Source organism: Prionailurus viverrinus, chromosome A1 (assembly GCF_022837055.1).
Source record: "Prionailurus viverrinus isolate Anna chromosome A1, UM_Priviv_1.0, whole genome shotgun sequence".
In the NCBI taxonomy this organism is placed as follows: domain Eukaryota; kingdom Metazoa; phylum Chordata; class Mammalia; order Carnivora; family Felidae; genus Prionailurus; species Prionailurus viverrinus.
This window is the reverse complement of record NC_062561.1, coordinates 91,172,858-91,192,826: the sequence shown is the minus strand read 5'-3', so window position 1 is coordinate 91,192,826 and position 19,969 is coordinate 91,172,858. Positions and strand designations below refer to the sequence as shown.

At 43.7% G+C, this 19,969-nt stretch overlaps 1 protein-coding gene across 5 annotated transcripts in view; it reads left to right on the top strand.

The window, feature by feature from the left end:
• The window catches only part of RUFY1 (RUN and FYVE domain containing 1), a 59,587-nt gene that overhangs the window by 24,543 nt on the left and 15,075 nt on the right, over positions 1-19,969 (top strand). For all 5 annotated transcript variants that reach the window (XR_007155932.1, XR_007155933.1, XM_047876484.1 and 2 more), the window contains 6 exons: positions 1,589-1,650; positions 4,595-4,660; positions 7,836-7,905; positions 10,248-10,349; positions 11,225-11,341; positions 12,789-12,956. Coding sequence is in view for 3 of the 5 variants with exons in the window: in XM_047876484.1 (XP_047732440.1) it covers positions 1,589-1,650; positions 4,595-4,660; positions 7,836-7,905; positions 10,248-10,349; positions 11,225-11,341; positions 12,789-12,956 (585 nt within the window). In the remaining 2 variants the exon portion in view is untranslated. The remainder of the gene's footprint in view (positions 1-1,588; positions 1,651-4,594; positions 4,661-7,835; positions 7,906-10,247; positions 10,350-11,224; positions 11,342-12,788; positions 12,957-19,969) is intronic.

Sequence of the window (19,969 nt, the reverse complement as noted above, 5' to 3'; positions counted from 1 at the left end):
GGGGAAGCTCAGAACTTCAATGTTATATGCCCCTCTAGGAAGAGCTAGGAAGAAGCTTATGTTGCCTCCATTAATGTAGCTGCAGAAGTCACGGAATCATTTCTGCTGCTTTTTACTCAAGACAGACACTGAGGCTGCCCAGGTTCAAGGGTCAGGAATGTAGGTTGGTGGGAGGTGTGACAGAGAAGTTGCAGAAACTCTCACACATGGCTGTGACTTTAACAAAGTGGTATTACTGTAAAGGGTTAATGCTGTATATATCACTCTGGGACTTCTCATTTTCTCCTGGAGCTTTCTTCATGTCATTATGTCATACATCTACCCACTGCATTCTTTGTGATGGGTGCATGGGGCTCCCTGACATGGCTATTACATGACTGATCAATATTTCTCTACTGATGGACCCCATTTTCCCAGTTTTCATCTCCCTCTCTTTGTGCCCTCCCCCACTTGCACTGTTTCTCTCTCAAAAATAAAGTTAAAAAACATTTAAAAAAAACAAAAAAGAAGAAGAAGAAGTGGCTTCACTTACTCATGCTGTAGCAGACAGTGGCAGACCAGGCTCTCATTCTCTCTCAAGGGCTTTATTTCTGGACAAAGCCCTTGACATTCAGATGTGAGGGGCTCTGGTTCTCCCTCGTTCACAACAGCAGAGAATTTCCCCTGGAAAATGAGATGGGACCATTTCACCACAATTTAGGGAAGGAGGGGGTCAGAATGTCAGTTAAGGTTACCTACCACCTTAGTCTAGCCACCCAGGCCTCTTTTTTCTTTTTTTTTCTTTATGTTTATTCTTTTTTTTTTTTTTTTTTTTTTTTTTGAAAGAGAGCATGAGCAGGGGGCACCTGGGTGGCTCAGTCAGCTGAGTGTCCGACTTCAGCTCAGGTCATGATCTCACAGTTTGTGAGTTCAAGCCCCACGTCGGGATCTGTGCTGACAGCCTGGAGCCTGCTTCAGATTCTGTGTCTCCCTCTCTCTCTGCCACTTCCCCACGCTCGCTCGCTCTCTCTCTCGCTCTCTCTCAAAAATAAGTAAACATTAAAAAAAAATTAAAAAAAAAAAGAGAGAGAGCATGAGCAGAGGAGGGACAGAGAGAGGGGGCTGGAAGGGACAAAGGATCCAAAGCAGAATCTGCTCTGACAGCACAGAGCCTAATGGGGGGCTCGAACTCATGAACTGTGAGATCATGACCTGAGCTGAAGTTGGATGCTCAACCAACTGAGCCACCCAGGCGCCCTCCCCACCTTATTTTTTTAATTGCTCTATACCCAAAGAACTTCACTGATCTTTGTCAACAACCTGCTTAGTGAATAAATACACAAAACTAGTCTTGACGAGAGGGTAAAACTTCAGAATCTTCCCTTAAATCCTGATTTGTGATAAGTTTTTCTTCTAGAAGTTGGCGGGGTTCTCTCTCTCTTGGTTTGTTTGTTCAGTTGATTACTATTTTTGTAGAGGTGGTCAGCCCGACTAAATGTGTGTAGGAAAGAGACGGGAAGGTAAATGTCCTGAATTTTAAAGATGTATGGTTTACGGAAAACAGAAAAAGTTTCTCCTATTTAATACTTGTACGTTTTGTGTCGATCAGGTTGGAGTGATCGATTTTTCCCTCTACCTTAAGGATGTACAGGGTCTTGATGGCGGCAAAGAGTAAGTAACTGCATGCCTGCTGCTGTTCTTCACAATTTTAATGAAATTCTGGGAAAGAATGCTACGTTTGTTTTTGCTTTGTTCGACCTTTTCATTTTCAGCAGGTATTTTTTAGTCACGGAGGTAATACATGAATGTGCTCATTGTGCAAGGAGCTAAGCTCTGCAGGGTAGAAAGGAATGTCCCCATTCACATTGCCCCCTCATCTCCAGCTCAATCCCGTGCCTGCTCCTCCCTCAGAGGAAGCTGCTCATGTCTCCTTCCACACCTTTTTTAAATGCCTTGCAGATGTATATTTATTGGTTGTATAATTTGCCTTATGGTTCGTTTGAATATAAGTGGGATGGTACCATTATAGGTACTCCTATATATATATATATATATATATATATATATATATATATATATATATATATAAAAAAGTTGCCCTTGGACTCATTCCTTGATCCTAGTGTGTCTTGGATGTCCCTCCATGCCATGCTTATTATGCTCTCCTTCCTGCTTATTATTAACAAGAGCATCCTTTTAAAGGAGTCATTCGGGGTGGGGTAGAAAACAAAGTGAACAATGTATATAACATGCTACCATTTGAGTTATGCTGAAGAATATGCATCCACATTTATATGTTGTATTTCCACACGCTTGGACCATTTCTAGAGTGGTGTGTAGACACCTACTAACAGTGGCTATTCTGGGTGGGTGAGGGGAAGAGGCCAGGAGGCAGGCATGGAAGGGAGTCTCACTGTAAACCCTTGGGTTGTGCTTGAATAGTTTACCGTATCTGTTATCTGTCTCTCAAATGTGTTCTTTATAAGGACTCTCACAGGCCCCAAGCCCTAGCAGCACACCTTATCCGGCAGTGGGAACCCCACAAATACCTCAGGCTTCTTGAGTATAAGGATTCACCCACTTGAAACTTAAACAGAAATATTCTTTTTTTTTCTTTCAAGGTTTATTTATCTACTTTGAGAGAGAGAGAGAGCGCATGAGCACAAGTGGGGACGGGCAGAGAGAGAGGGAGACAGAGAATCCCAAGCAGGCTGTGTTGTCAGCGCAGAACCTGAAGCAGGGCTTGATCTCAGGAACTGTGTGAGATCACGACCTGAGCCGAAATCAAAAGTCAGACACTTAACCAACTGAGCCACCCAGGAGCCCCCAAAAATTATACTCATAATGTAAAGAAATAGAAATAAACTGATATCTACCAATAGGAGATAATTGAATGAATTACAGAACATTCAAAATATTCCATTCTATGAGATATTATGGAACAAATTTGACCTACTGGTTATAGTAGACTTAGAGGGATTTCCACAAGGTGTTATCAAATGAGAAAAGTATGATACTGAGAAGGGTATATATGGTTGATCCCCTGAACAACATGGGCTTGACCTGCACAAGCCCACTTTTACACAGATATTTTTCGGTTAAGTACGGTACAGTTCTGTAAATGTATTTTCTCTTCCTTATGATTTTCTTAATAACATTTTATTTTATTTCATTGTAAGGCTATCGTATATAATACACATAACATACAAAATACATGTTAATGGACTATGTAATTGGTAAGGCTTCCCTCAACAGTACACTATGAGTAGTTAAGTTTTGGGGGAGTCAAAAGTTGCATGCACATTTTCAGCGGTGCAGGGGGTTGGCGTCCCCCACCCATGTATTGTTCACGGGTCAACTGTATGTCATTTTTGTAAACAACCCCAAGAAATCCCTAACGTATTTTCTATGTTTTAATTACATACTGTATCTATGTATATAATACAGACAGATACTATGGTCATATGCATATAGGCTCAACAGACTATTAACGTGGGTTACCTGAAAAGCTATGTGAAGGGCAGAATAGGTAAAAGAAAAAAATGTGCTGAAAAACAAATCCAGCACCTGTGGCAAGAACCTGTGTAGAATGATCCCCTGTATGTACATATGTGTGTGTATATATATATATATATATATATATACGTAAGGAGATTGGGGGTCAGGGGTGGAGGGGGATGCCTAACTTTAAAATGTTAAAGAAGCGCCTGGGTGGCTCAGTCGGTTAAGCATCCGACTTCGGCTCAGGTCATAATCTCACAGTTCATGAGTTCGAGCCCCACATTGAGCTCTGTGCTGACAGCTCAGAGCCTGGAGTCTGCTTTGGGTCCTGTGTCTCCCTCTCTCTGCCCCTCCCCCATTCATGCTCTGTCTCTCTGTCTCAAAAATGAATAAAAACATTAAAAAAATTTTTAAGGGGCGCCTGGGTGGCTCAGTCAGTTGAGCGTCCGACTTCAGCTCAGGTCATGATCTCACAGCTCGTGAGTTTGAGCCCTTCGTCGGGCTCTGTGCTGATAGCTCAGAGCCTGGAGCCTGCTTCGGATTCTGTGTCTCCCTCTCTCTCTGCCCCTAACCCACTCACATTCTGTCCCTGTCTCTCTCAAAAATAAATAAACATTTTTTATTTTAAAAAAAAATTTTTTTTTTAATTAACATCTCTTTTTACCCAGGCTAGTCAGCTTTATGTTTTGAAAAGCCTCTGGTCTCCTTTTTTGAGCCATTTCTCTTTCCCTTGAGTATCATAAGCTTGATCTGCCACCTTGAGGGAGGGCCATTTGTATCTGGCTGTCAGTATTTCCACCTCATATGCCAGATGGCTTTCTCTCCTCTTCCCAAATGCCTGGCCTGACAAGGCAGGAGGGTGTCTACAGGAAGCCTGCCCACATTCCTGCATCTCCAAAGGACCTGGCTGCCATCCCCACCACACCCTTGGCCAGCTTTGCTCTGTTCACTCCGGGACCAGGACCAGGCAGACATTATTACTAAGCTCTGACTGTGCCTTAGTTTCATGATGACATTGGTACTTCTTCGAGGTGCCTGGAAGGTTGGGAGATGGTTACAAGGTATTAACCATGTATTAAAGGAATTTCTGTCTTTTTTATGCTGTTTTCAAAAGGCACGAAAGAATTACTGATGTCCTTGATCAAAAAAATTACGTGGAAGAACTTAATCGGCACTTAAGGTAGGACTCACTCCCTTTTCCAGTGTCACAGTTAATTCTCAGTACCCAATAATTGTTCCGTGGAACATTTTTCAGTTGCCATAACTGACCTTTTTTCCAAACCAAGTGAAAAAGGGGTATCATAGCGTGCTTGTGTGTACAGACCAGAGGAGTATGATTTCTCAATAAGGAGCTTTGGGAGTTCTTTGGTTCTTTGTTTTATGCAGTTAGACATTGTAGAAAGCAAACAAATTAAGCCTTGAGTCTTCACCCCTCACCCCTCAGCCACCTGGTTGGAAGTGACTGCCATGGGAAGCACTGTTCCTACAGGGAATCCGCACACATCCCTCTGGTGTGTCGGGACAGGAGAAAAGGGCTAAACCCCGACAGCAATTCAGTAGCAACAGCAGGCATCTTTTCTGTGATTTTTTTCATTTTAATTGGAAAGCTCCCGCTGTGTTCCATGAAACACTAGCCGATGGTGGTATTGGTGGAGAATGGGCAGAGATTCACAGTCTAATGTGTTTGGGAGACAGGTTATTCTCTGTATCTCTGAATCCCCTCCGAGTGGGCAGTGCACATAAGCAGTGCTCCAAGGGACAGCCCCGCTGGCCCCAAAAGCCAACGAGACAGCTAAAGGAGCTGGCACATTTCACAGAACGTGCCTGGGGACAGTGCTCCAAGTTCTCCTGAGGCATGATGTTGGCTGTTGCTTTGAGAGATCCTTGATAGATCCCTCATTTATTGACTGGTTTTGTAAGGAAGAGATGTCAGATTTCATCAGACATTCATTATCATTCAGGCAATCATGACTTTTATCCCTTAATCTGTTGATGGGAGGTTTTTTATTAATAGATTTCTTCATACAGAACCATTTCCAGGTCACAGGAATAAACTCTACTTAATCATAGTTTTAGTAACTGCATCATTTTTGATATGTGAACTGACCTAATTGTTCTGTAGTTTTTTCCCCCCTCTGGCACGGTGTCAGGATTATGCATCTTCACAGAATGAATCAGGAGGAGCTTCTGGTTCATGAGCATTATTTGCTCCTTGAAAAAGTGAAGCATGGGGCGCCTGGCTGGCTCAGTCAGTAGATGCGACTCTTGATGTCAGGGTCGTGAGTTCGAGCACCACACTGGGTGTAGAGATTACTTTTTTAAAACAATTTTAAAAAAGAAATCAGAAAATGTGAAGCTCAAAGCTTTTACTGAGGCAAGACTTTGTCAGCTTTTCAGTTTTTTCCTGAGTTGTTTATCTGTGTTTTTTTCTCCTGAGGATGTGTCTTTTTTGGTCATTTATATTTTATTTTTAAATTTTTTTTAATGTTTATTTATTTTTGAGAGAGACATAGAGCACAAGCAGGGGAGGGGCAGAGAGAGAGGGAGACACAGAATCCAAAACAGGCTCCAGGCTCCGAGCTGTCAGCACAGAGCCCGGCGCAGGGCTCAAACCCACGAGTTGGGGAGATCATGACCTGAGCCGAAGTCGGACGCTTAACCGACTGAGCCACCCAGGCGCCCCTGGTAATTTATATTTTCTAAGAAAAGCATAAATTTTAGGGATGTTTTCTTTTTTTTTTTTTTAAAGTTTTTTTTTTTTCAACGTTTTTTATTTATTTTTGGGACAGAGAGAGACAGAGCATGAACAGGGGAGGGGCAGAGAGAGAGGGAGACACAGAATCGGAAACAGGCTCCAGGCTCCGAGCCATCAGCCCAGAGCCCGACGCGGGGCTCGAACTCACGGACCGCGAGATCGTGACCTGGCTGAAGTCTGACGCTTAACCGACTGCGCCACCCAGGCGCCCCAGGGATGTTTTCCATGTTACAGTTGGAATAGAACTGAAAATTACATACTTTAAAGACTTGTAATTCCCTCTATATCTTTTGTGTTCTTTTTTTTTCATTTTGTCGTGTTTTAATTTTTGTCGTATCTAATGCCTGAACTTTGATTCATTAACCTTGCCAGGTTTATTTCTTTGCCCCGCCCCCCCCCCCCCACTGGCAAAAGGCACCAGGTTAGTGGCAAAAGGTACAGGTTCTCGAGCCAGACTGACTAGGTTCAGATCCTGGCACCCCTCCAAACGGGGATGAAACCTGAGTGAGTTTTTCAGTGTAAAGTTATGGTTTCCTCGTCTGTGAAATAGGTAACGGTAAGATTTACTCACAGAATTATGGAGAGGGTCACATGAGTTGATGCACTTAAAGTGCTTAGAAGGGGCACCTGGGTGGCTCAGTCGGTTAAGTGTCCAACTTCGGCTCAGGTCATGATCTCATGGTTCATGGTTCGAGCCCCAGATCCAGATCCAGCTCTGTGCTGATAGCGTGGAGCCTGAAGCCTGCTTTGAATTCTGTCTCCCTTTCTCTGCCCCTCCCCTGCTCTCAAAGATAAATAAACATTAGAAAAAAATTAGGGGCCCCTGGGTGGCTCAGTTGGTTAAGTGTTTGCCTTCGGCTTGCGTTATGATCTCACAGTTCATGAGTTCGAGACCCACATCGGGCTCTGGGCTCTCTACTGTCAGCGCAGAGCCCGCTTTGGATCCTCTGTGCCCCTCTCTCTCTCTGCCCCTCCCCTGCGTGCTCTCTCTCTCTCAATCTCAAAAATTAAATAAATAAATAAATAAATAAATAAATAAATAAATAAACAAACAAACAAACAAACAATTTGAAATAAATAAAGTGCTTAGAAGAGACCTTCCAAAAAGGAAGGTACTGTATCATTATTGTGGCCGTTATTATTATTTATCAGCTTTACATTCGTTTTACATATTTTTCAGTGGGAACATAGTACATATTACTTAAAGAATATTTGAAAAAATGAGGCAAAGTATAAAAAATATCCCCCTTTGATCCTACAACCCCAAAGTACTATTATCTTGTTGTGGATATTATTTAGATACATGACTGCCAGTACATTTTGGTTCCCATCTACCATGTTAGGGAGAAAAAATGATTTTCTTTCCAGTTGGCTGAAGAAATGTATAGCATATTTTGGGGGAAAGACATTGAAACCTTATCAATAAATGTATACACACGCACACATACGTATGTCTTCAGAATTCTCATCTCTGAATTAATCGGAGACCCCTCAACTCTCCATTTCATACAGGAAACCTAGGAATCTATTCTCATTGTTCAGAGGTTGGGGAAACAGCCTTCCTAAAGTTCACCATTACTTAATATGTTATTTTCTCTAGCTGCACAGTTGGGGATCTTCAAAACAAGATAGATGGCTTGGAAAAGACGAATTCAAAACTTCAAGAAGAGGTTTGTAACTTACTGAAATTCTTAGGACAAAATGGCCCAAGGTTAAGAGAAACAGTGTGGTTGGTACATCTGACCGGAGCTGCTCACTGGTCAGAATGGGAATCGCTAAGTTTGGACTGAGCTGCATGTGAGACCGGTGTTCTCGGAATTTCGCATCCTTAGAATGTCTGTGGCCCTGTCCAGGGCTTCCCATGAGCCAGTGCAGCTGATCATGAGCCAGTTCTAAGTGACTTAGGTTTTATCACCTCGCAGTGAACCCTGGGCCTCCTTTGGAAAGCCCAGCTCCTGTGGTGAATGCGCTTCTCTCTTCCTCTTTCCCCACCTTCCTCTGACATAGTATGCCTCCCTGCTGCCCAGAAGGTACAGACTCTGTTATGAGGTAAAAGTACCCTTGCCCACCCCTTCTGTGTTTCGGCCTCTCAGGAGCCTGGAACCAGTCTCCCCACAGTGTGGTCTTTCTCTGCTTTCTCACTAGGAAGAGAGAGAATGAAAAGACAGGAAGAAGGAGGGCTGAGGCCGAGGAAGAAAGCTTGCTGCCCGCTGCCCGGCAGTCTCCTTGGTGGACACATCTTGTCTCCTGTTAGCAGGAGGGGGGTTGCTCAGCCTTTCTGAGGCTTTCCACAGGTAGCGGTCCCTGGCTGCTCGGGCCTCCCCACCAGGTCTCACTGGGGAGGAAGAGGGCTGTGAGAGGTTGCCAGGGCGTGACCCCCACCTCAGTGTGGAGGCAGGTTATGGCCAGAGGAGAGACGCAGAGCATGCCTTTGTACAGAGGGCCCAGTTTAAGGCTCCCTCTGTTTACACTGACTGCTGTCTCCCAAGGGGCCAGCGCTGGAAAGCTTTAAGGAGAGGACCTCAGATTTGTGTGAGGAGAAGGAGATTCAAAGGCGGCGTTCGTAGATGGGCTTCTCAGGAGCAGCTTCACCACACTTAGAACTGGAGGACCCACATTGCCCTTGGGTGGGTGGGCTTTTGGGCCTTAGTTTATTAGGGAGGCAGGTCTTTGGGCCTCACTGTCCTCATCTCCAAATCAGATGATAACTCATACCTAACAGTGTTGTAAAAATGAGATTTGTGTTATATAAATGTGCCTCACACAACACTTGGCATGTGGAGACATTAGTTGATTTTAGAACAAACAGATTGACTCTTCGTTCTCCCAGGCGAGGTGGCATACTTTGAAGGAAGGTCTAATTTTAGCTTTTGAAACTAAACAGCTAGGTTATTTTTTCTTCAAAGGCCAACAACTGTAATGGGAAACATGCTTTATAGAAAAGTCCCTCTCCTTAGGGTGTGCTCTCCCTGGCTTCAGAGAGCAGAGTGGGAATTAGCAGATGGCTAACTAGCACCTCTAGAGACTTAAGATTTCTTAGTTCGGCACAGCGGTAACGTTTAGAAACCCCAGTCGTGGGTTCTGAGTCCACGTGGACTTAGATGCAGTTGAGGAAGAGGAGAGAGGCGTTCAGTGCTTTAGCCCCCGCCCCCTCAGTGAGTGATGCCAAGAGCACAGCCCAGTTCACGTCTTCTTTCTCCTTCCCCAGCCTGCCCTTCTCTCTCCAGGCTGTGTTCAGAGGCTGCATAAGGAGAGGTTGGTGGGTATGTTAATGCCTCTACCTGCCTCTGCAGAGAACCTCCTCCCAACAGGCTTGTATACACTTTGCCCCCACCTATGGTAACTCATTCGAGGACAGGAAGATGGCTTTCTAGGGCCCGGCTTCAGCAGATTTTGTTGTGATTCCTTCCCCAGAATGCTTTAAGTCTCCCTCTAGTGATAAAAATAATCCTTGTTTATTGGCTGGAAAAGAGTGAAGGATCAGGAAAAAAAGCCCATAATCCCCTTGCTAAGTAACAGCTACTGTTATTATCCGTGTATATGTGCTCTCCAATGTTTCCTAAGCATTTCTAACACAGGTGATTTTTTTCTTTTTAATTAGAGGTGAGAACGTGCCATAGAACCTGCCTTTTGTCCCCTATTGATATTATACCCGAAGTATGTTCTCAAGTCATCAAAAGCCTTTGCAAACATTTTAATAACTACATATTTCTGCCTTATGCTCCCACTGTCTTTCAGTAAGCTTCTGTGATATTGGACACTCAAGTGCCTCTAATAATTTGTGTCCATAAATCCTTGCCCACATTAAATCCTTAACCCCATTAAGTGGTTTGCTCTCATTTTTTTTTAAACTATGTGAATGTATTCCCTATTCAAAACAAAGAAATTAAATGATAAAATACCAAATACGTGGAAATCCATCATCAATTGTGAAGGTGCCAAATGTTAGTTTTTAATCTGAATGGTAAGATTAATTTCAACGTTAAGGAACATAAAAATCTTTCTTTATCAGCTTTCAGCTGCAACAGACCGGATTTGTTCACTTCAAGAAGAGCAGCAACAATTAAGAGAACAAAATGAGTTAATTCGTGAAAGAAGTGAAAAGAGCGTGGAGGTGAGAAACTGACCTCACAGCTGGGCAGCATGTCTCCCATGCGCAAGTGTCCGTGGCAGAGCTCATGCTCATTGTTTAATAGTGACACAGGCCTCAGGACGTACAGAGATGCCTTGTTTGGTGCCACTGTGCCCTCCCACACCACTTGCAGGCCACCTGGGCCACTTCGGGCTTCCAAGCGCACTGCTTCCTCACCTCTGGGCCTTTGCACTCAAAGGTTCCCATTTACTCTTCAACCTCTGCTCACGTACCGTGTCCTCTGTGATGCCTCCATGGCCCCCATCCATGGCCTTGGGCCTTCCTCCCCTGTTCCCAGAGCTGTTTGTCCCTCCCTCCATTAGAGAACCCATTTTCTGTGTCATAGAATTGCTGGCTTGCAGCTGTCCTACACAATGACCTGAGAACAGAAAGAGACCATATCTGATTCATCTTGAAATTCACCCACTGCTAAAGAACATATTGGATAAATAAAAATCCATGCTGAATGATGGAATGAATGGGGGCCTTTCCCACTAAGAACAACGGTTCTGTTTTAAAGAAAATTAAATATGTATTGTTTTCCGAACCTAACTTTTCAAAAGTCTGTTGGCTTGCTGTCATCCTTCAGGTTCAAAGATATTTTGAAGTATCTTTTAGCATTTTTCTGCAGTGCTTAAAATATAGAAGTTATCCTACATCTTTAAAAATTGTGGCATATTCTTTTAATGTTTTTATTTTAAGTAGGCTCCATGCCCAATGTGGGGCTTGAATTCCTGACCCTGAGATTAAGAGTTGACTGAGCCAGCCAGGTGCCCCTATGGTATATTGTAAAATACTTTGTAGTTAGCTCACTTCCATAAGCAAACCATGCCTCTTGGTGTTCTTGTTTGACATAGATAACAAAACAAGATACAAAAGTTGAGCTGGACACTTACAAGCAAACTCGGCAAGGTCTGGATGAAATGTATAGTGATGTGTGGAAGCAGCTAAAAGAGGAGAAGAAAGTCCGTTTGGTGAGTGCAAGACTGTCTTTTTTTTTTTTTTTTTTTTTTTAAGTAGGATTCATGCCCAGTGCAGAGCCCAACATGGGGCTTGAACTCATGACCCTGAGATCAAGACCTGAGCTGAGACGCTTAACTAAGCTAGCCAGGTACCCATAGGCTAAGTGTCTTTAGAAGGAATTCCCCAATAGCCCTTCATGTTATTTGTTGTCACTTTTCACACATGTGCTTAAATCTGCTTTTAAAAACAAATGAGTTTTTTATGCAAAGTTTCTAAAGTCTGAAGAAATATATTCATGAAGAATCAAAAATCATCCCTTTAAAAAAATTTTTAATATTTTTAAAATATTTATTTATTTTTGAGAGAAAGACAGAGTGTGAGTAGTGGAGGGGAAGAGAGAGAGGGAGACACAGAATCCGAAGCAGGCTCCAGGCTCTGAGCTGTCTGCCCAGAGCCTGACGCAGGGCTCGAATTCAGGAACCGTGAGATCATGACCTGAGCCGAAGTCAGTTGCTTAACCAACTGAGCCACCCAGGTGCCCTCCAAAAAATGTTTTTTTAAGGGCTTACTTAGCTTACACCTAAGTTTTGTATTTTTTCCAGTTTTATAAACCTTTTTCAAGGATTACCATGAGGCCAGATTCGAGGTTGCTTTGCCAATACAGTTCCCTCAGTCAGCCTCTGGTCTATTTATTATATTCTACCTAATCTCTGTGCCAGTGACCAGTGTTTTGGGTTTGTTTTTAATGTTTATTTATTTGAGAGAGAGCGATCACAAGTGGAGGAGGGGCAGAGAGAGGGAGAGAGAGAATCCCAAGCAGACTCCATACTGCCAGTGCAGAGCCCAATGCCGGGCTTGATCCCATGAACCGTGAATTTTAAAGTATGCTCCACACCCAGCATGGGGCTTGAACTCATGACCCTGAGATCAAGAGTCACACACTCTACCAACTGAACCAACCCAAATGCCCCAACCAGTGTTTTTTAGTAGACACAACTCTTGGACCTGCTTTGTGTCTTTACGCAGATGTGGAAATGTGTCTCCTGAGTTACCCAGGACAGCACTAGTTCAAAATGGTTGCACCTTTATTGCCATAAAGGAGCAAACCATACGAAAATCCAAAAACTCTCACATTGCAACGTCAGATTGCTTGGCAGACATTCTTTCAGACTGTGCGTTCTGATCTTCGGGTTTAAAGAATGTGGTTGCCAGGATCAAGGCTCACATTGCCACCTACCAACTTTCTGTTGACTGGATCTAGAGCCAGTTTTCCTTACAAAATGAGCAAAAGGGCTAAACTTAATGTAGTTATGCTCTAGACAGAATTTCCTAAATCTCCCTAACCTACTCCAACTTCCGGGTTATATTTTTGCCACTGCCCAAGATACACCCTCAGGTAAATCCATCCCTGTGTCTACTGTAATAACACCTTCTTAATTGGTATTCCTAATTGATAAGGAACTAGAAAAAGAACTGGAGCTGCAGATTGGAATGAAGACGGAGATGGAGATCGCAATGAAGCTGCTCGAAAAGGACACCCACGAGAAGCAGGACACCCTAGTCGCCCTCCGCCAGCAGCTGGAGGAAGTCAAAGCCATCAATTTACAGATGTTTCACAAAGTTCAGGTGGGAGCTGACTGTGTGTCCCTAGCACAGCCTTGCAACCTCACACCGTTCTTGCCACAGAAGAGAGGACGGACACCTCCGTGAGGCCCCGTCCATAGGCCCTGTTACGCACTTCTGCACTTATTTTATTTGGGTCTCCCAGCAGTCCCTGAGAAAAGGTGATAACATGGGGGAAAGTGTAAATTACAGGGCAGACCCGAGTGGCTGCATCTTTTGGGCTGGGTGGCACAGCTAGTAAGTAGAACTGAAAACTGAACCCTGTCTTGGCCCGTTCTTCCCTTCACTGTCTCCCTAGTGTCTTTCGTCTTCTTCAATGACTGTCTGCCCCAGGAAATGGAGAAGTGGATTAAGGAACGATAGAAGTTAGTGTCGTCTTTTCAAGCTGGGCCATGAAGTTAATCTTGCTGAGTCTCCAGCTGCACGGCTGGCTGCACGCCTCTCCTGTCACTTCAGAGCGGTTCAGGGGAGGTAGCCCAGAGAGAAGCAATTGTGCCAGAGTTTGAAAGCTAGCATCTAAAAATCGCAAAGCTTCCTTGCTTAGAGGCTACAGCAGCACCCAGGACCATTCTGTGTCCTTCTTTTCTTTTTTTTGAAGTTCTGTTTCCTGGGTTTTTTTTTTTTTAATTTTTTTTTTTAATGTTTATATTTTCATTTTTGAGAGAGACAGAGCATGAGCAGGGGAGAGGCAAAGAGAGAGAGGGAGACACAGAATCTGAAGCAGGCTCCAGGCTCTGAGCTGTCAGCACAGAGCCCAGTGCAGGGCTTGAACTCACAAACTGTGAGATCATGACCTGAGCCAAAGTCAGACGCTCAACCAACTGAGCCACCCAGGTGCCCCTGTTTCCTGTTTTAATGCCTGAACTGTCCCACTTCCTCTTCTTTAGATGTGCTCTCAATCTGTGTCAAAGATGGTGTGAACAGACACACATGTTATCTTGTCCTGCCATTTTTTTTTAAACATAGTCTCATTTATTTATTTATCTATGTATTTATTTTATTTTAATTTTTTAGAGAGAGCGTATGCAATCGGCAGAGGGAGAGAATCTTTTTTTTCCTCATGTTTATTTTTGAGAGAGAGTGAGCGCACAAGTGGGCGAGGGGCGGAGAGAGAGGGAGACCCAGAATCTGACAGGCTCCAGGCTCCGAGCTGTCAGTACAAAGCCCGACGAGGGGCTCAAACTCATGAACCGTGGGATTTCACCTGAGCCGAAATCAAGAGTTGGATGCTCAACCTACAGAGCCACCCAGGCACCCCCAGCCTTTTTAAAAACTATTACATAACCAGCATTATAATAATAGCTGCAGTGGAAATTAAAGCACAGGGAGAAAAAGAGGAAAATCGTTGCGCTCTCCTGACACATTCTTTATTTTAATTTGTGTTTTCTTCTGGTCTGGGTCAGTCTGTAACCTTAATATTCATGCTCGTCAGAGGAAACCATACTTCCATAATAATTTAGCAGGCCCTAACCTAAAGCAGCTTCAAACTATGGCAGTTTGTATTTCTGTTGCATAATGGTTTCGAGGAGATCATTTCAGACCAGCAGTTTTGCCCCCTGCAGTCGCTTGGGGACCCAGGCTAATGGCAGCTCCAGCTGTCCAGGCCACTGGAAGGGAGTGGAAGGGAGAGAAAAGCAAAAGTCCAGAACCAGGATCTCCTCCCAAACAGTGAGAGAGAAGTTTCACACATCATTCCATTCAATAACACAGCCAAGGGCCAGACGTGGCTGCGAGGGGAGCCTGGGGCTGGCGTGTCCCAGCTGTGAGCCAGATGAAGGGGAGAATAGGAGTCACTAGGGTCACTAGATATAGCTGTCACTACCACCATCTGCCCCACTGAGCTTCCAGAAGTCCTGTCCAGTCCCAGAATCCTCCCAGTCCGCAGCCCCTGGGTGACAAGCAGCACTCTCCATGGAGCCCTCGAGGCCTGTGTTTGAACCAGAAGATCAGCTGTCTTCCTCACATTAACCCATCCCGCCCAGCATAAAATAGTGGAGCCAAAATAGGATTGCAAAAGGAAACAAGAGACCCACAGGGCAGACCCTGGCCTGCCGTGGCCATCATTTGCACCTCTGGGCAGGAGCTGGGAAGGCTGCCCAGGGTGCTGGGGGCTCCATTTGTTAGCATGTCCACCTACCCTTCCTCAGTCGTCAACAGAACTTGTCAGCCAACCTCCATGGTCCCTGACATGTCCGCCATCTCTATAGCCCATTTGAAGTGGGCTCTTGGTGAATGTGAGCCTTCCTGGTGGCTGCACGGCTTAAAAGCCACATTCCCACTGGTCTCGGTTTGCTGGCCTGGAGATTGTATGAAGGGTCAAACAGTCACAGATACTCTTCAGGCCTGACTCGTGGTTTTTGTGACAGTACAGTTCCCTTAGTCACCATGTCTGGTCTGGTTATTTCCCTTCAATCCGTGTATTGATGACCACAGTTTATTGTTTCATTTATTTTTATTTCTTATTTTTTTATATATTTTTTTATTTTGAAAGAGAGAGTACAGGTGCACATGCATGTGAGCAGGGGCGGGCAGACAGAGAAGGGGAGAGAGAGTCCTAAGCAGGCTGCACATTCAGTGGGGAGCCCAGCGCAGGACTTGAACTCAACGACCATGAGATACTGACCTTAGCCGAAATCAAGAGCCAGATGCTCAACTGACTGAGCTAACCCTGCGCCCCTATGGTTTCATTTATTGAACACAGTTCTTCTGCCTGCCTCATTTCTGTGCTCTATCAGTCTTTCCCCACTCCCCTCCTTCAGCGGCCGGTCATCTGAAACTGCAGACAGAGATGTGCAGGAAAGCCCATACTGTTGTTTTGATTACTACAGCTTTGTATATAGCTTAAAATCTAGGATTCTGTACCTCCAGTTTTGTTCTTTGTCAAGATCACTTCGGTTATTTGGTGTCCTTTGTGGTCCCATACAAATTTTAGGATTGTTTGTTCTAGTTCTATGAAAAATACTATTGGTGGGAAGGGAAACAAAAATAATATAAAAACAGGGAGGGGGACAAAACATAGAGACTCATAAATATGGAGAACAAACAGGGTTACTGAAAGGGTTGTGGGGGGGGGGGATTGGGATGGGCTAAATGGGTAAGGGGCACTAAGAAATCTACTCCTGAAATCATTGTTGTACTATATGCTAATTTGGATGTAAATTTTAAAAAATTAAAAAATTTTAAAAAAAGAAGTAAAGGAAAAAAAATACTGTTGGTATATTGATAGGAACTGCATTGAATCAATAGATTGCTTTGGGTAGTATGGATATTATAACAACATTAATTCTTCCAATCTGTGAGCATGGTCTATTTGTGCCATCTTCAGTTTCTTTCATCCATGCTTTACAGTCTTCAGAGTATCGGCTTTTCACCTCCTTGGTGAAGTTTATTCCTAGGTATTTTGTTATTTTTTCTGTAATTATAAATGGGATTGTTTTTTTTTAAATGTTTGGGGTTTTTTTGTTTTTTTTTTTTTTTGAGAGGCAGAGAGCGAGCAGGGGAGGGGCAGAGAGAGGGAGACACAGAATTCGAAGTAGGCTCCAGGCTCTAAGCTGTCAGCACAGAGCCCGATGCGGGGCTTGAACCCACGAGCTGGGAGATTGTGACCTGAGTCGAAGTCGGATGCTTAACCAACTGAGGCACCCAGTTGCCCCATAAATGGGATTGTTTTCTTAATTTTTCTTTCGGCTACTTTATTAGTATATAGAAATGGAACAGAAATGTATATTAACTTTGTATCTGTAACTTTACTGAATTCATTTATCTGTTCTAAGTTTTTAGTCTTTTGGGTTTTCTTTATGTAGTATCATGTAGTTGCAAATAGTGACAGATTTACTTCTTTCTTACCAACTTGGATGCCTTTTTTTTTTTTTTTTTAATGTTTATTCAGTTTTGAGAGCGCGCGAACAGGGGAGGGGCAGAGAGAAAGGGAGACACAGAATCCAAAGCAGGCTCCAGGCTCTGAGCTGTCAGCACAGAGCCCATTGCGGGGCTCGAACTCATGGACCTTGAGATCATGACTTGAGCCAAAGTAGGCCACTTAACCGACTGAGCCACCCAGGCGCCCCGCCTTTTTTTTTTTAATGTTTATTTATTTTTGAGAGAGAGAGACAGGGCATGAGTGGGGAAGGGCAGAGAGAGAGTGGGAGACAGAATCCCTAGCAGGCTCCAGGCTCCAAGCTGTCAGCACAGAGCCTGACAAGGGGCTCAAACTCAAAATTTGCAAGATCATAACCTGAACCGAAGTCAGACACTCAACCGACTGAGCCACCCAGGCGCCCTCCCAACTTGGTTGCCTTTTATTTCTTTCAGTTGTCTGATTGCCTTGGCTAGGACTTGGAGTACTATGTTAAATAAAAGTGGTGAGAGTGGACATCCTGTCTTGTTCCTGACCTTAGGGGAAAAGCTTTCAGTGTTTCATCATTGCATCTGATGTTAGCTGTGGGTTTCTCAGTATATGGCCTTTATTATGTTGAAGTGTGTTCCCTCTAAATGTACTTTGTTGAACGGATGTTGTATTTTATCAGACGCTTTTTCTGCATCTATTAAGATGACCATATGGTTTTTATCCTTCATTTTGTTGTGATGTATCACGTTGATTGATCTGCAGATACTGAACCAGCTATGTATCCTAGAATAAATCCTACTTGATCATGTGAATGATCCTTTTAACATATTGTTGGATTCAGTTTGCCAGTATTTTGCTGAGAATTTTTGCATCTGTGTTTATCAGGGATGTTAGCCTGTAGTTTTCTTTCTTGATAGGACCTGTGTTCTGGTTTTGATATCAAAGTACTGCTGACCTCACAGAAAGAATCTGGAAGTTTTCTTTGCTCTTCTGTTTTTTGGAATAGTTTGAGAAGATGGAGTGTTAACTCTTCTTTAAATGTTTTTATTTTTTATTTTATTTTATTTTATTTTATTTTATTTTATTTTATTTTATTTTAACGTTTATTTATTTTTGAGACAGGGAGAGACAGAGCATGAACAGGGGAGGGTCAGAGAGAGAGGGAGACACAGAATCCAAAACAGGCTCCAGGCTCTGAGCTGTCAGCACAGAGCCCAATGCGGGGCTCAAACTCACGGACCGCGAGATCATGACCTGAGCCAAAGTCAGACGCTTAACCGACTGAGCTACCCAGGCGCCCCTCTTTAAATGTTTTTTAAAGTTTATTTATTTTGAGACAGAGAGAGTAAGAATGAAAGGGGGGGGGGGGCATAAAGAGACAGGGACAGAGGATCCCAAGTGGGCTCCATGCCAACAGCAGAGAGTTCTGTGTGGGGCTCGAATTCACAAACTGTGAGATCATGACCTGAGCTGAAGTCAGACGCTTAACCTACTGAGCCACCCAGGTGCCCTTTAATTCTTTTTTAAGTAAATGTTTGGTAGAATTCACCTGTGAAGCCATCCAGTCCTAGACTTGTGTTTGTTGGGAGTTCTTTTTATTACAAATTCAATTTCATTACTAGAACTTGGTCTGTTCAGATTTTTTTTTATTATTATGTTTATTTATTTTGAGAGAAAAAGAGTGCGAGTGGGGCAGGGGCAGAGTGAGAGGGAGACACAGAATCCGAAGCAGGCTCCAGGCTCTGAGCTGTCAGCACAGAGCCCATCGCGGGGCTCAAACCCATGAGTGTGAGATCATGACCTGAGTCGAAGTCAGACACTCAACCAGTTGGGCCATCCAGGCACCCCTAGATTTTTTTTTTTAAGTTTATTTATTTTTGAGAGGTGGGGTGGGGCAGAGAAATAGGGAAAGAGAGAATTCCTAGCAGGCTCTGCACTGTCAGCTCAGAGCCTAACGTGGGACTCAAACTCACAAACCATGAGAACATGAGCTGAAATCAAGAGTCGGATACTTGAGGGGCGCCTGGGGTGCCTGGATGACTCAATCGTTGAGCATCTGACTTTGGCTCAGGTCATGAAATCACAGTTCATGAGTTCAAGCCCCACATTGGGCTCTGTGCTGACAGCTCAGCCTGGAGCCTGCTTCAGATTCTGTGTCTCCCTCTCTGTCTCTGCCTCTCCCCAGCTCGCACTCTGTCTCTCTCTCTCTCTCTCTCTCTCTCTCTCTCTCTCTCAAAAATAAATTAAAAAAAAAAGTCAGGGGGCGCCTGGGTGGCTCAGTCAGTTAAGCAACCAACTTCAGCTCAGGTCATGATCTCACAATTCATGGGTTTGAGCCCTGCATTGGGCTGTGTGCTGACAGTTCAGAGCCTGGAGCCTGCTTCCGATTCTGTGTCTCCCTCTCTCTGTACCTCCCCTGCTCATGCTCTGTCTCTCTCTGACTCTCAAAAAATAAATAAATGTTAATTAAAAAAAAAAAAATTTTTTTTAAGTCAGATAATTAACTGAGACACCCAGGTGCCCTGCTGTTCAGATTTTTATTTCTTCCTAATTCAGTCTTGGAAGATCGTTAAGTTTCTCGGAATTTATCCATTTATTTTAGGTTGTCCAATGTGTTGGCATATAATTTTTCATAGTTGTATCTTACAGTCCTGTGGTGTCAGCTGTTACTTTTTCTCTTTCATTTCTGTATGTATGTATGTATGTATGTATGTATGTATAAAGTTTATTTATTTTGAGAGAGAGAGCGCAAGCAGGGGAAGGGCAGAGAGAGAAAAGGAGAGAATTCCAACTGGGGTCTTTCTGTCAATGCAGAGCCCCATGTGGGCTCAAACTCATGAACCGCAAGATCATGACCTGAGCCGAAGTCGGACGCTTAACTGACTGAGCCACCCAGATGCCCCTGAATTTATTTATTTGAGCCCTCCTTTTCTTGATGAGTCTGGCTGAAAGTTTATCAATTTTATCTTTTCAAAGAACCAGCTCTTGGTTTCATCTGGTCTTTGCTATTGTTTTTTTAGTCTCTATTTCACTTATAGCCATTCTTATTTTTATGATTTCCTTCCTTGTACTAACTTTGGGTTTTGCTCTTCTTTTTTTAGTTGCTTTATGTGTGAGGTTAGATTGTTTCTTTGAGATTTTTCTTGTTTCTTGAGGTAGGCCTGTATCC